The sequence below is a fragment of the Nansenia antarctica genome, assembly GCF_963989245.1.
Source record: "Nansenia antarctica genome assembly, chromosome: 5".
Taxonomy (NCBI): Eukaryota; Metazoa; Chordata; class Actinopteri; order Argentiniformes; family Microstomatidae; genus Nansenia; species Nansenia antarctica.
In genome coordinates this window covers 60972016-60983259 of record NC_137690.1, presented here as the reverse complement: position 1 = coordinate 60983259, position 11244 = coordinate 60972016, and the positions used below count along the sequence as shown (strand labels likewise).

The 11244-nt window shown below is 40.3% G+C and overlaps 2 protein-coding genes across 3 annotated transcripts; one reads left to right on the top strand and one right to left on the bottom strand.

Annotated features, from left to right (window-relative positions):
• Window positions 1–233: 233 nt before the first annotated feature.
• Window positions 234–2047, top strand: LOC308159002 (E3 ubiquitin-protein ligase TRIM21-like; the record flags this gene model as incomplete). Its single annotated transcript, XM_080532735.1, has 1 exon — window positions 234–2047. One exon carries the CDS (start codon window positions 234–236, stop codon window positions 1875–1877), a length of 1644 nt encoding a protein of 547 aa, XP_080388861.1. The 3' UTR covers window positions 1878–2047.
• A 2546-nt stretch (window positions 2048–4593) lies between these two features.
• mterf3 (mitochondrial transcription termination factor 3) lies at window positions 4594–8026 on the bottom strand. Of its 2 annotated transcripts, none has more exons than XM_080530933.1 (7): window positions 7708–8026; window positions 7387–7539; window positions 7076–7265; window positions 5715–5862; window positions 5382–5453; window positions 5127–5288; window positions 4594–4836 (listed from the first exon to the last, which is right to left on the bottom strand). In XM_080530933.1, the coding sequence occupies exons 1-7, from the start codon at window positions 7910–7912 to the stop codon at window positions 4642–4644; spliced, it is 1125 nt and encodes a 374-aa protein (XP_080387059.1). In that variant the 5' UTR covers window positions 7913–8026; the 3' UTR covers window positions 4594–4641. The 2 variants fall into 2 exon arrangements, with proteins under 2 accessions (XP_080387059.1, XP_080387060.1); XM_080530934.1 differs by having other exon boundaries at window positions 5715–5847.
• Between the last annotated feature and the right edge of the window lie 3218 nt (window positions 8027–11244).

Here is an 11244-nt window from a genome sequence, read left to right as displayed (position 1 = left end):
CAGTGACATGTCAAGATAAACTATTGTGTTCACACTCTTTTTATAGACGGTTCAGTATGTTAAAAGTATTGATTTGGTTGAAGGAATATTTCCTATGTGATGTAGAATAATGTTATCATTATTGGTCGCTGTATAATCCCATAAGGCAGTCTTGACAGCTCCATAGCTGAAACTATTGAGATCTGATTGATTCCATGAAATGCTTTATGGTGTCTCTTCTGGTCTCTCTAGATATGGCTTCCTCCAGCAGTCTCCTGTCTGAGGAGCAGTTCCTGTGTTCTGTCTGTCTGGATGTGTTCACTGACCCTGTCTCTATTCAATGTGGACACAACTTCTGCATGGCCTGTATCAGAAAGTACTGGGACAGCAATGACCTGTGTCAGTGTCCAATGTGTAAAAAAGCATTTGATAAGAGACCAGATCTCTTTGTCAATACTTTCATCTCTGAGATGGCCGCTCAGTTTAGGAAGTCAGTTGAAGTGAAGGCAACCAGCAGCCCAGCCCCAGACACACCTGTCAAACCTAGAGAAGTGTCCTGTGACATCTGCACTGGGACGAAGCTCAAGGCTCTGAAGTCCTGCCTGGTGTGTCAGACCTCTTACTGTGAGACTCACCTGGAGCCTCATCAGAGAGTCGCAGCCTTAAAGAGACACAAGCTGATCGACCCTGTGGAGAACCTGGAAGACAGGATGTGTAAGAAGCACGACAGACTCCTGGAGCTGTTCTGTAGGAGTGATGAAATGTGTGTGTGTTGGCTGTGCATGAAAACAGACCACAAGACCCATGACACCGTCCCCATAGAGGAGGAGTATGGAGAGAGGAAGGCTCAGCTGGGGAAGACAGAGGCAGATGTTCAGCAGATGATCCAGGAGCGACTGCAGAAGGTTTCAGAGATCAAACACTCAGTAGATCTCAGTAAGAAAGATGCACAGAGAGAGAAAGCAGACAGCGTACAGGTCTTCACTGCTTTGGTGGACTCCATGAAGAGAAGCCAGGCTGAGCTCCTTGACGTGATCGAGGAGAAGCAGAAAGCAGCAGAGAGGCGGGCTGAAGGGCTGATTAAAGAGCTGGAGCAGGAAATCACTGAGCTACAGAGGAGAAGCACTGAGCTGGAGCAGCTCTCACACACTGAGGACCACCTCCACCTCCTCCAGAGCTTCCCTTCCCTGTCCACCCCTCCACACACCAAGGACTGGTCTGAGGTCAGCGTCCACAGTGATCTGAATGTCGAGTCTGTGAGGAGAGTTCTGTCTGAGCTGGAGGAGACACTGAATACAGAGATGGAGAAGCTGCCTGAAGTCAAGCTGAAGAGAAGTCAGCAGTATGCAGTGGACGTGACTCTGGACCCTGATACAGCACATCCCTGTCTCATTCTGTCTGAGGATGGGAAACAAGTTAGACATGGACACACAAGAAAGAATCTCCCTGATAACGCAGAGAGGTTTTCCCGGGTTGTCTGTGTTCTAGGAAAGGAGGGTTTCTCCTCAGGGAGGTTTTACTATGAAGTGGAGGTGAAGGAGAAGACTAGGTGGGATGTAGGAGTGGCCAGAGAGTCCATCAACAGGAAGGGGAAGATAACACTGAGCCCTGAGGATGGATACTGGACTGTCTGGTTGAGGAATGGAAATGAGTACCAGGCAGCTGCTGACCCTCCTGTCCCCCTGTCCCTGAGAGAGACGCCCCAGAAGGTGGGGGTGTTTGTGGATTATGAGGAGGGCCAGGTCTCCTTTTATGATGTGGAGGCCAGGTCTCTGATCTACTCTTTCACTGGCTGCACCTTCACTGAGAAACTCTATCCATACTTCGGCCCCTGTACTAATGATGATGGTGAAAACTCTGCCCCTCTGATCATCTCCCCTGTCAATCACTCTGACTGATTTTTAACCTTCAACTCTGACCAAGCAGAAAAATAAGCACATTTAGAATTATATTTATAGTTATCATTTTAACGTCTTCTTTAAATGTAAAGTATTTGGGGGATTTTGAGTGTAATGGGTGTGTACAGAGTGAAATTGGGGATGTTCAGACAATTAAATTCACTTGGATTGATCAGATCCATTGATCACATTAATAATCAGTCTAGTCCAGGTCCCAGAGCTTTAGAATGGTGATGGTGAGGTAGCAGACTGGCTGTCTGGCTTATTAAAACACACACACACAAGTTGTCCTTCAGTCTCTGCATGTGTGCGACGTAATTACATTTAACAGAATGTACGTTTGATAATAATGTTATTGATTTAATGGCTTGCAAAGGGAATCAGATGCTTTAAAAATGGTTTAATAAGGGTGACTGTGATGGTGAGAGAGAGATAGATCTTCTCTATGTGATATTATACGTTTGTCTAATGGTCTGTTTCTGTGGTGGTTTTATCATCACTGCATATCAAACATCAACACCTGATGAATAAAGTCCCTGTTACCTGACACCTGTGAATGAGTGAGTGATTAATTTATCACAGAGGTGAATAAAGTCGCCCACATTGTCAACATCCTAGACTGCCAAGGGAGACTCTATTCACCAGAAATGCATCAATTATGACGCTTCATTTTGTAGCCAATCAAAGTGTTATTGCTAGGTAGATACCACATAAAACACTGGACACTCTAGTCTTCATTCCGTCCTCAGGCTGTGTTCAATACCTAACCCTGGAGCCAATCAGAGTGTTGTTGCTAGGTATGAATGAATGAATGAATGAAAGCTTTATTTCGAACATGTGAAAAAAGAAATAGTTATAACAACAAAAAACAAGAAAAAACAAAACAAAACAAAAAAACACTATTTACTTAACATGTCCGAAAAGGAGTAGGAAGAAGCATAAACTTATTTAATCCTACCCCTTCTCCAATACTCAGAGATTAATAATTAATAATCTACCGTTAACTTCAATATTAATATAATATGTTTTTAATTCAATCAAATTTATTTACGTATTTACATATTTACCAACAATAGAAAACAGATAATGTAAATAAACAAATAATCTGTGAAAACACTATTAGTTTAGTCTAATCCACAAACCCTATCGGCCTCATACCCTCATCTGTCTCCTCTCCTTTCTAGCATCGACTGGTCGCGTCTGTTAAGTAGAAACACGTGTGCGTACCGGAAGTGGGTGAGACACCCTCCAACCCGGGTCAGACACCCTCCAGCCAGGCCCCTAGGACCCTGGCAGGCCGTCACAATGACACGGTAAAGTCGATCAAAAACCTCCTCCAAGTTATACTCCAGACAGATGTGTTCTTAGAAGATAGTTTTGAGCATTTGAGCTCAACTTTAAGATCAGACAGGTTATTTTTTCCTGGCTCAAAATCAGGCTTAGGTGGTTAGAAGTGGAGATGAAGCGAGTTTAGTTGTTGCATGCACACAGACAAACACACTGGTCTTATAATCGTGGTGGTGAAATGATTGATGTGTACGCCTGTGTAAGTCTTTTAAATGCAGAGAAACACCCTCCACGTGGCTCTGTGTCCCTCACACTGAATAATTCATTTTTAAAGTTCTCATTCCGACCCCACAAAGGCCAAAAATAAACAAAAACAAACAGCTCGAACGTCCAACATTCTAGTTGTCGTTTACTATGTCTGTTGTATTTATTGTTTTTATTTCATTCGTTTTGTTGTGTGTCCTGAAGTACTTTGCGTGATTTGTCTACATAACAAGTCATTTAGTTGCTAAATATACAGCTTGTGTTGTTGATGCTTTTTTTTTAACTTAGTTTTCTTGGCTGAGACAACGTGTCGTGATGCCTGTGTGTGGGTGGTGTGAATATTTGTGTGTGTGTGGACTCGTTCCTGGTCTGTTGTGTATAGTGGAAAACCAGAACTGTTCAAAAGCGTGCCGAAGCGAGCCGACCCGACCCGAGCCGGGCCGATAGTGGAAAAGCGCCAAAAGAATGTGAGTATGCAACACTGGTCCCACACAAAATATCGTCAATGTAAGGGAAGTCACCTTTATCTCTCTTCTTTATCCCAAACTGTACTATGTTTTCATTTAAAAAAAAGTTTTACATTTTTATTTTACAATGTTCATGGTAAGGTGGGAGGGAGATAAAGGTTAGTTGTCTTAAATCATACATTGGCAATATTTTGTGTGGGACGAGTGTTGCATACTCTCTTGGTACTACTTTCTTTGGTGGGGGTGGAAATAAAAGGAGTGTTCTATATTATAGTACTATAATATGATAGACAATAATATGAACTGTTATTAAATGTAAATAATAATCATTATAGCACCCATTTTAAAAGTGTTAGGACAAGGATTAGAATAGAACATATCAGCAATATTATATTTGTTAAAATCCAATTTGGGTAAAGGAATAGTTCACCCATATTACAATATCACATTGTGGTTCCTTACCCTGGAGAGTCTATGGACAAGGACAGACTTCAATTCACACTTTAGTTCTGTTAATCTGGTTGTGGATATAGTAAAATATTTGGGTCAGTTTCCTCTTGTTGATTGAAGTGTGTCCCTGTACATGTGATTTTGTAATCTTTAACAATTTGTGGAGAAATAAGTATTTTAGAGGTGCATACACAGGCTTATTCAAGTAAAGTATACTACTAGCTACAATATAACACTTTATTGATGAAATCTCACATTTATACAAAACATCAACATTAAGGACAGCCAACTTGAAATTACAATGTCTTCTGAAACATTTCAAAGTCTTCCAGTGTGGCCAATGCCATGTCAGTGCAGAAGACCTCATCAGGGAGGGAGACCAGCCTGTCCAAGGATATGTAGTTTGGCTTGGAAGGGTCATACTGGGCCTTCCCCAGATACTGCATGAACAGGTGTCTCTCTCTGATACGAAGATACTTGGAATTTAGAACCTGTTGTGACGACAAATCACCTTGGTGAAACAATGTGAAACAACAGAACACTGACAACGACAGAGCCAAATGTTTTAGCACTGAGTGGCCATCATCCTAGATCTCCTTGAATTTCCTTGTGTTCTACCACCTCAACAAAACCTACATTTTAGTCATACCGTGGCCATGTCCAAAGAGGAATAAGCAGATCAACAAGTGGGTATTAATACAGATTGTGGGAAACACTAGCATATCTGTTTCCTAAGGATGTGCAATAAGAGTATAGTAAATACAGTAGAGGTTAAATGTACCTGAGGGAACTTGACAATCAGGGAGTGGGGGATCTTCATAGTGTTGTGGATATAGTCAAATATTTGGGTAAGTTTCCACTTGTTGGCTGTTAGGACTTTGGGGATTGTGGTGACGATGTGCTGTATATCATTGTCATGAAAGCCAAACTCCAGTTTGCACATCTAGATAGATGAAAATGAATCAATTATGGCTTTTCTTTCAGGGTTTAGGGTAAGCAACATCCCAGGATATTATATACAGAGTACTTTTTATACCTGAAGATTCTCTTTTATAGGCTCCAAACTACCACACAGAAGTCTGGGAAGACGAGCCACAACATCCCGTGTCTGAAAGAACACAAACAAATCCTTTTCTGATTTTCCTATAGACACTTTGGCACTTCGACTCCATTGCCACATAGGAAAGGTATACAGAACAATGACAACGTGCTAATGTGTTATGAATGTTGGGTTACTTGGATAACTTCATGTGTAACTTACATCAAACTTTAATAATTAATCTGTAATTTCTGTGTCCTCTTGACTAATTAGATTTCACCAAACCAAACACTAACATCATCAAATGGTTTCATTCGTTTCATAGCATACCTTTTGAGGGTTGAGGCCTAACTGTTGTTGGAAAAATTCCAGTCGGTTGTCAAGTCTTTTAACACTAAAGTTCAGTAAGTAGGGAGCTCTGGACACCATAGAGGCTACAGCATCAGAGCTGAACTTCTTTGACCTAAGATATGCCACCCTTCCATAAGAAAGAGAAAGATCATGTCATTACAGTAATTAAACAATTAAGTGTTTAACAATACAAAGGAGGTACAAGAATTGAGAGGTCTTCAAATGTCAAATGCCCGCATTTACATTTACATTGTTTACATTTAGCAGATGTCTTTATCCAAAGCGACTTACAACAAATACATTTGTCTAAGGCCTAGGCTACACGACAACAAAACGCAATTTCGATCTCTGGCCACACAAGCGTTCTCATTGTCGTGCAAAATAATCTCTGGCCACATGGAACTGCGTATTCAGGTACACTGGGCATGCGCGTACTGGTAGACCCAGAAAATGATTAAAATGTAATTCAGACAATACCATAAAATAATAGAAATTCATTCATTTTCATTCATTCGGTAGTATTGTCAACTCCCGATCAATCTTCTCTCCACTTACATTACGTCTGCATCCAAGATATGGCATGTATACGTTATTCATCTGTGTAAATTTAGGTTGTATAAAAAGAGCTGATGCATAATAAACTTTATGATAATTGTTATAAGATGTTTCTAAGACGATAAATAATATCACAGCACTGGTTTATCAAGTGTAGGCTATTTATAGCACAAGACTTGCGCTGAATGGTTGGGTCGCACGCAATGCGCACATACATCAATCAATCAAACTTTATTTATACAGCAGATGGATGTTACGTGCCTAATGCCTAGACCTTTGATGCGCACACTTGTTATTTGCCGCTTTCATAATTTTATTTAGCCTATATAGCACAAGTCATGCATTGAATGTAACCAAGTGCTGAACAGTAAGTAAACCACAATTCATTTGTGGGTGTCCGCGTCATCGTTATCGAAAAACGCACCCAATTGCCAACCACACGACTCCGAAAAAGAAATGAAAACACCCTCCCAGCGTTATCGTCTCAGCTCATGAAATCGGCGGAGTCGTGTAGCCGTGAGGTGCAAATGATCAAAACTTCACAGTTTCAGACAAATCCGGCGCCGTGTAGCCTATGCCTAAGATTTTGTCTAAGATTATTTGTCTAAGATTAATTATACCTCCAGACATACCAGTTAGAAACACCAAGTGAACTTTGTTCATCACACAGCATGTCTTTAAGAATCAACCTAATGTGCTGATGACTGTTGGAACGCGTTATTTATTTCCTTATCTCTCTCAATGCCAGAAGTCAAATCTTTGGAGTTCCTATGTTCCTCATATACCTGGCATGGAGGTTCTCCAGGCTCTCTGTGAGGATGAAGGGGTTGTGGGAAATCAGGTAGCCAAGCCGAGAGTCTTCCACTCCAATCTCCTTCAGGAAGACTAGCCGGGGAGCCACATCTGTCTGGAAGTCAAGCCGTAGCAGCATGGAGCCCACATTGGACCTCTGCTGCACTTTCCATATGTTAACACCTAATAGACAAACAGAAGATTCAAACCAGAGGCATACAACAGTATACATCTACATCTATGGAATAATGAAATTACACATATGCTCATATATGGATCCAAACACAACCTAACATGGCATTACCTAGCTGCACAAGCTTGCTTAGAGTCTCTGACTTATTGACATAATCACTGAGGGAAATAGACAATGGAGGCAAGGTGGACGGCACTTCTATACGGATGGCTTCCTCATCAGTGATCTCTTCAAGTGGAGATAGTCGCGGCGCACCATCCAAATCTACGGACAAACGTGTTGAAGTCATATTTGATTTCTGTTTAAATACAGCCAATGATTTAATCTCAGAAATTATGAAAGCAGAAATGTGCCTCTGTATGTTATGACTGTGTGTGTGTGTGTGTGTGTGTGTGTGTGGGTGGGGGGGGGGGGGTTGGGTAGCATACATACCAAAAGCTGTCCGGAGATGTTTCAGGGGCATTCCTCCATCACAGAGTTGTTGGGAGATAGGATTCTTATGTAGTACTATGTCAACTCCAGACAACTCACCAGTATCACTGTATTTTGCTTCAGTTGTTTGAGCTTTGGCATGAGAGTTACAGTAAGTACGCACTCCTAGTATGCACCTAGGATGCACCTGGCTCCTGAGGGCCATGGGACACCCAACGGGGACATTAACAGAGTTCTGCAGCGCGGCAGGGCAATGCCGGACATTGGTGGAATACTGGAGGGCAAGATCGACAGTCTTTGAACGCAGTACACTTGGGCATCTTGGCCACAGCTTCAAACAGGTTGACGCCATGGGGATATCTGGTTAAAAAAAGAAAGATGAGATTGTAAGATGGAAGCCCAGGGTTAACAAAGTCTAACATTGTCAAAATAGCTTACACCTCCAGTGTTAAGATATTGTTCCAGCTTGACACTAGTTAACACATTACTAATCAACTAATAAAGCCCTAATCAATACGTGATTAATTAATCCTAGTGAGCTATGATTGGCAAAGCCATGGATGAATATCAGGGACTGTGTTTTGTAGTCATCTATCCCAACCCAATCTTCTATGAATGAATGAATGAATGGTCTTTATTGTCATTTATACAGTACAGGTACCATACAACAAAATTTCTACACTTCGTCTGAGCTAGCAAGTTAGCATAGAGCTAACACAGAGGTGGTAATTCAATATAAGACAATATATATGTTGAACATGGACAGAACTATGCACTTTACTTACAAAATGTAGGTCAACACGTAATCCCTGGCGTGTTTTCAGTTCCAGAGGTTCTATGCAATGTCAACAGCTCACATGTTCACTCCAGTTCACTGACGAAAAATGTATACGGAAGTGACGTCACTCTTGGCGTATACTAAAATAATTGTACTGTAGGGAAGCCATCATTCCAAAAGTATTACAATTTCCAGATGAGCAAGACCAAAAATGTCACCTTTGTTTTTAGATTGTTAAGGTAAAATTATATTAATTAAAAACATATTTCTCAATTTATTTGATATTGAATTAATTAGTTGGTATTACAATATAACAATCCCACACCCCCCCCTATATGTTGACCAGTTGGTTGCTCCGTTCCTGGGTTCACAGACAGATTTGACAGCAGGACAGTCAGTCTCTATGAAATATGAAGTATAAGAAACTCCACTGCCACTGAAGCTATGGCACATACTATCCGGTCTTTGACGCTGATTTAAGATGTACATTTAAAAAATGGTTGGACTTAGTAGTCCCATAGCTATAACTATAGCTCATTTCCAGGTAGAACTGATGTGTCTTGCACGGGGAAGGCATGAATGTTCATTATAGTGTCAGAAACCAGAACATCAATGGTCACAGGAAGTTCAGGTCCTTCGTGATCTTCCATGATCCCAAACCAGACTGTGGACACCGCTTCCTGCCATTTGAAAAGAATTTGAACCAGAGTATATATGCAATATATAATCATATAAAATAATATAAAAAATAATATATATAAAATATATAATATATATATATATAAAATATATATAATATAAAAGTATATAAAAAATATTCCCTAGAGTAAATGGGAAATCAACCTGATGATAATACATTTGTGTTTGATCATCTATTCAATCTATTTCCTGTATACTCCTTCTCCTTCTTCTTCTGTTAGATTTAACGGCAGCTTGCATCCTTTTAACGTTGCACTACTGCCATCTTCTGGATTGATCAAATTCCTACAGTTCTCTTGAGGAAGCTCCGACTGCTTCTCCACCCCCTCCCCTTCCTCTTGTCTCATCTGCCTCTGCCTCGCTTGTGCCTCCTGCAGGAATATACAGTGAACTGGGAATGTTGTTTCCTAATGTTCTCACACATTTTGAGCATTTTGCATTTTAGAACATTGTTCCTTTGTTTGTCTTCCTTAGGTGAGAGGGAGTTTTGGAATAATGAACACCCATCTAAACGAAGGAGAGGCTTAGGGAGAAACCAAACTGTCAATGAACATGGGGGTAAAAACCAATAAGGACCAGACATGGGGCTACTTTTCCTCCACCCTGGGCATTTAGACACCCACTTCTGTGCACTCAACCTACTCCAGATTGTGTTAGTGTTGGTTCATTTTGGTAAGTTACCTTTCCCCTGTGGCAACGAGATGACAGACAATCAACCTGCAACAAAAAACCTGCAACAAAAACACTTTGTTTGAACCAGAATTGAGGTCAGTACGGTATCTTCTTTGCATTAATCAGAACAATTGTGATTTGTTACTATCCACCCAGCACCTACCCAAAGGGATGTGCATATGACAACTTTACTTCATAGTATATGTACATTAATTCCAGCAATAAGGTACACTTCCCTATTCCAATTCAATGTTGTTTGTTTGAGCAAAAACGAAACTTAAGAAAGATCAAGAATTGTGTTCAATACAGATCAGTTACTGTGGAACAAAACACCAAATATACCAACTGCAGACTGGTTAGCACAGCATCAGCCATATCAAAGTTGATCGTTTAGTAGTCAAATTATGAAACTTCTACATACAGTATGTATTCATCTTGTTCATTTATTTACTGACAAGAATTTAAATGAAATTGTCATTAACCTGGTTTTCATTTGGAAGTTAGTTCCGGGTTATAAATATTACATATTATGATAATGTTATGTCCTGCTGTAATTCACTTGAGCTTTTATAGACAATAAAATCATACCAACGTTTGTTTTTGTTAAAGTTCTGTGAAGAACCATCCGTTTCAAGAAAGTATAAAAGAGCACAGCTTTCAAATAAATACACGAAATGTCTTGTCGTGTCTGTGATTTACAGTACTATTCAGTGAATACCATAAAAACATTTCTACAACGGGTTGCAGTAGATAATAGACAGGCCTACAGTGTGGTCCTACATATTTATTATCAATGGTCATCAAAGTTTCATGCCTATGCTCTTTTGTACGCTAAGGGTATGAAATGAATGTATTCCGTGTACAATTAAGCACACAGACACAACGTGCTGTGCGGCTATTTTAAATATATATAGGAAATCATAAATGGACTAGTTTCCTTTGTATGGCGTCCTGATATCATAAAGATGATTGTGTGTGTATCATATCGAGTGTACACTGTGCAGGGCTGCCAAGTTTCACCAAAACTTTGGAGTGAGATTTTTAAAATATTATTATTATTATTATTATTATTAATATTTTTATTTTTTTGCTAGTTTCCTACAATTTTACAACATAATAAACCAGCACAAGAAATGAAAACAATTGGAAAATGGTATAAAACAAGATTTATTATCATCTATCTATAAATACATCAATCATGTAACATCAGAATAACTCTTTTAACTGTGCGCTACTGCTATACGCTAAACTTCATTTCCCACAATTCACTGGTGGCGCCGCACGAAATGTGTGCTGGTGTGCTGGCGGCCCGAGCGTGTGTAGCTCTATGGTGTGTGCTATGACAGGACAGCCGCGGCACCGAGGCGATCTGTTCAATCTACACAACC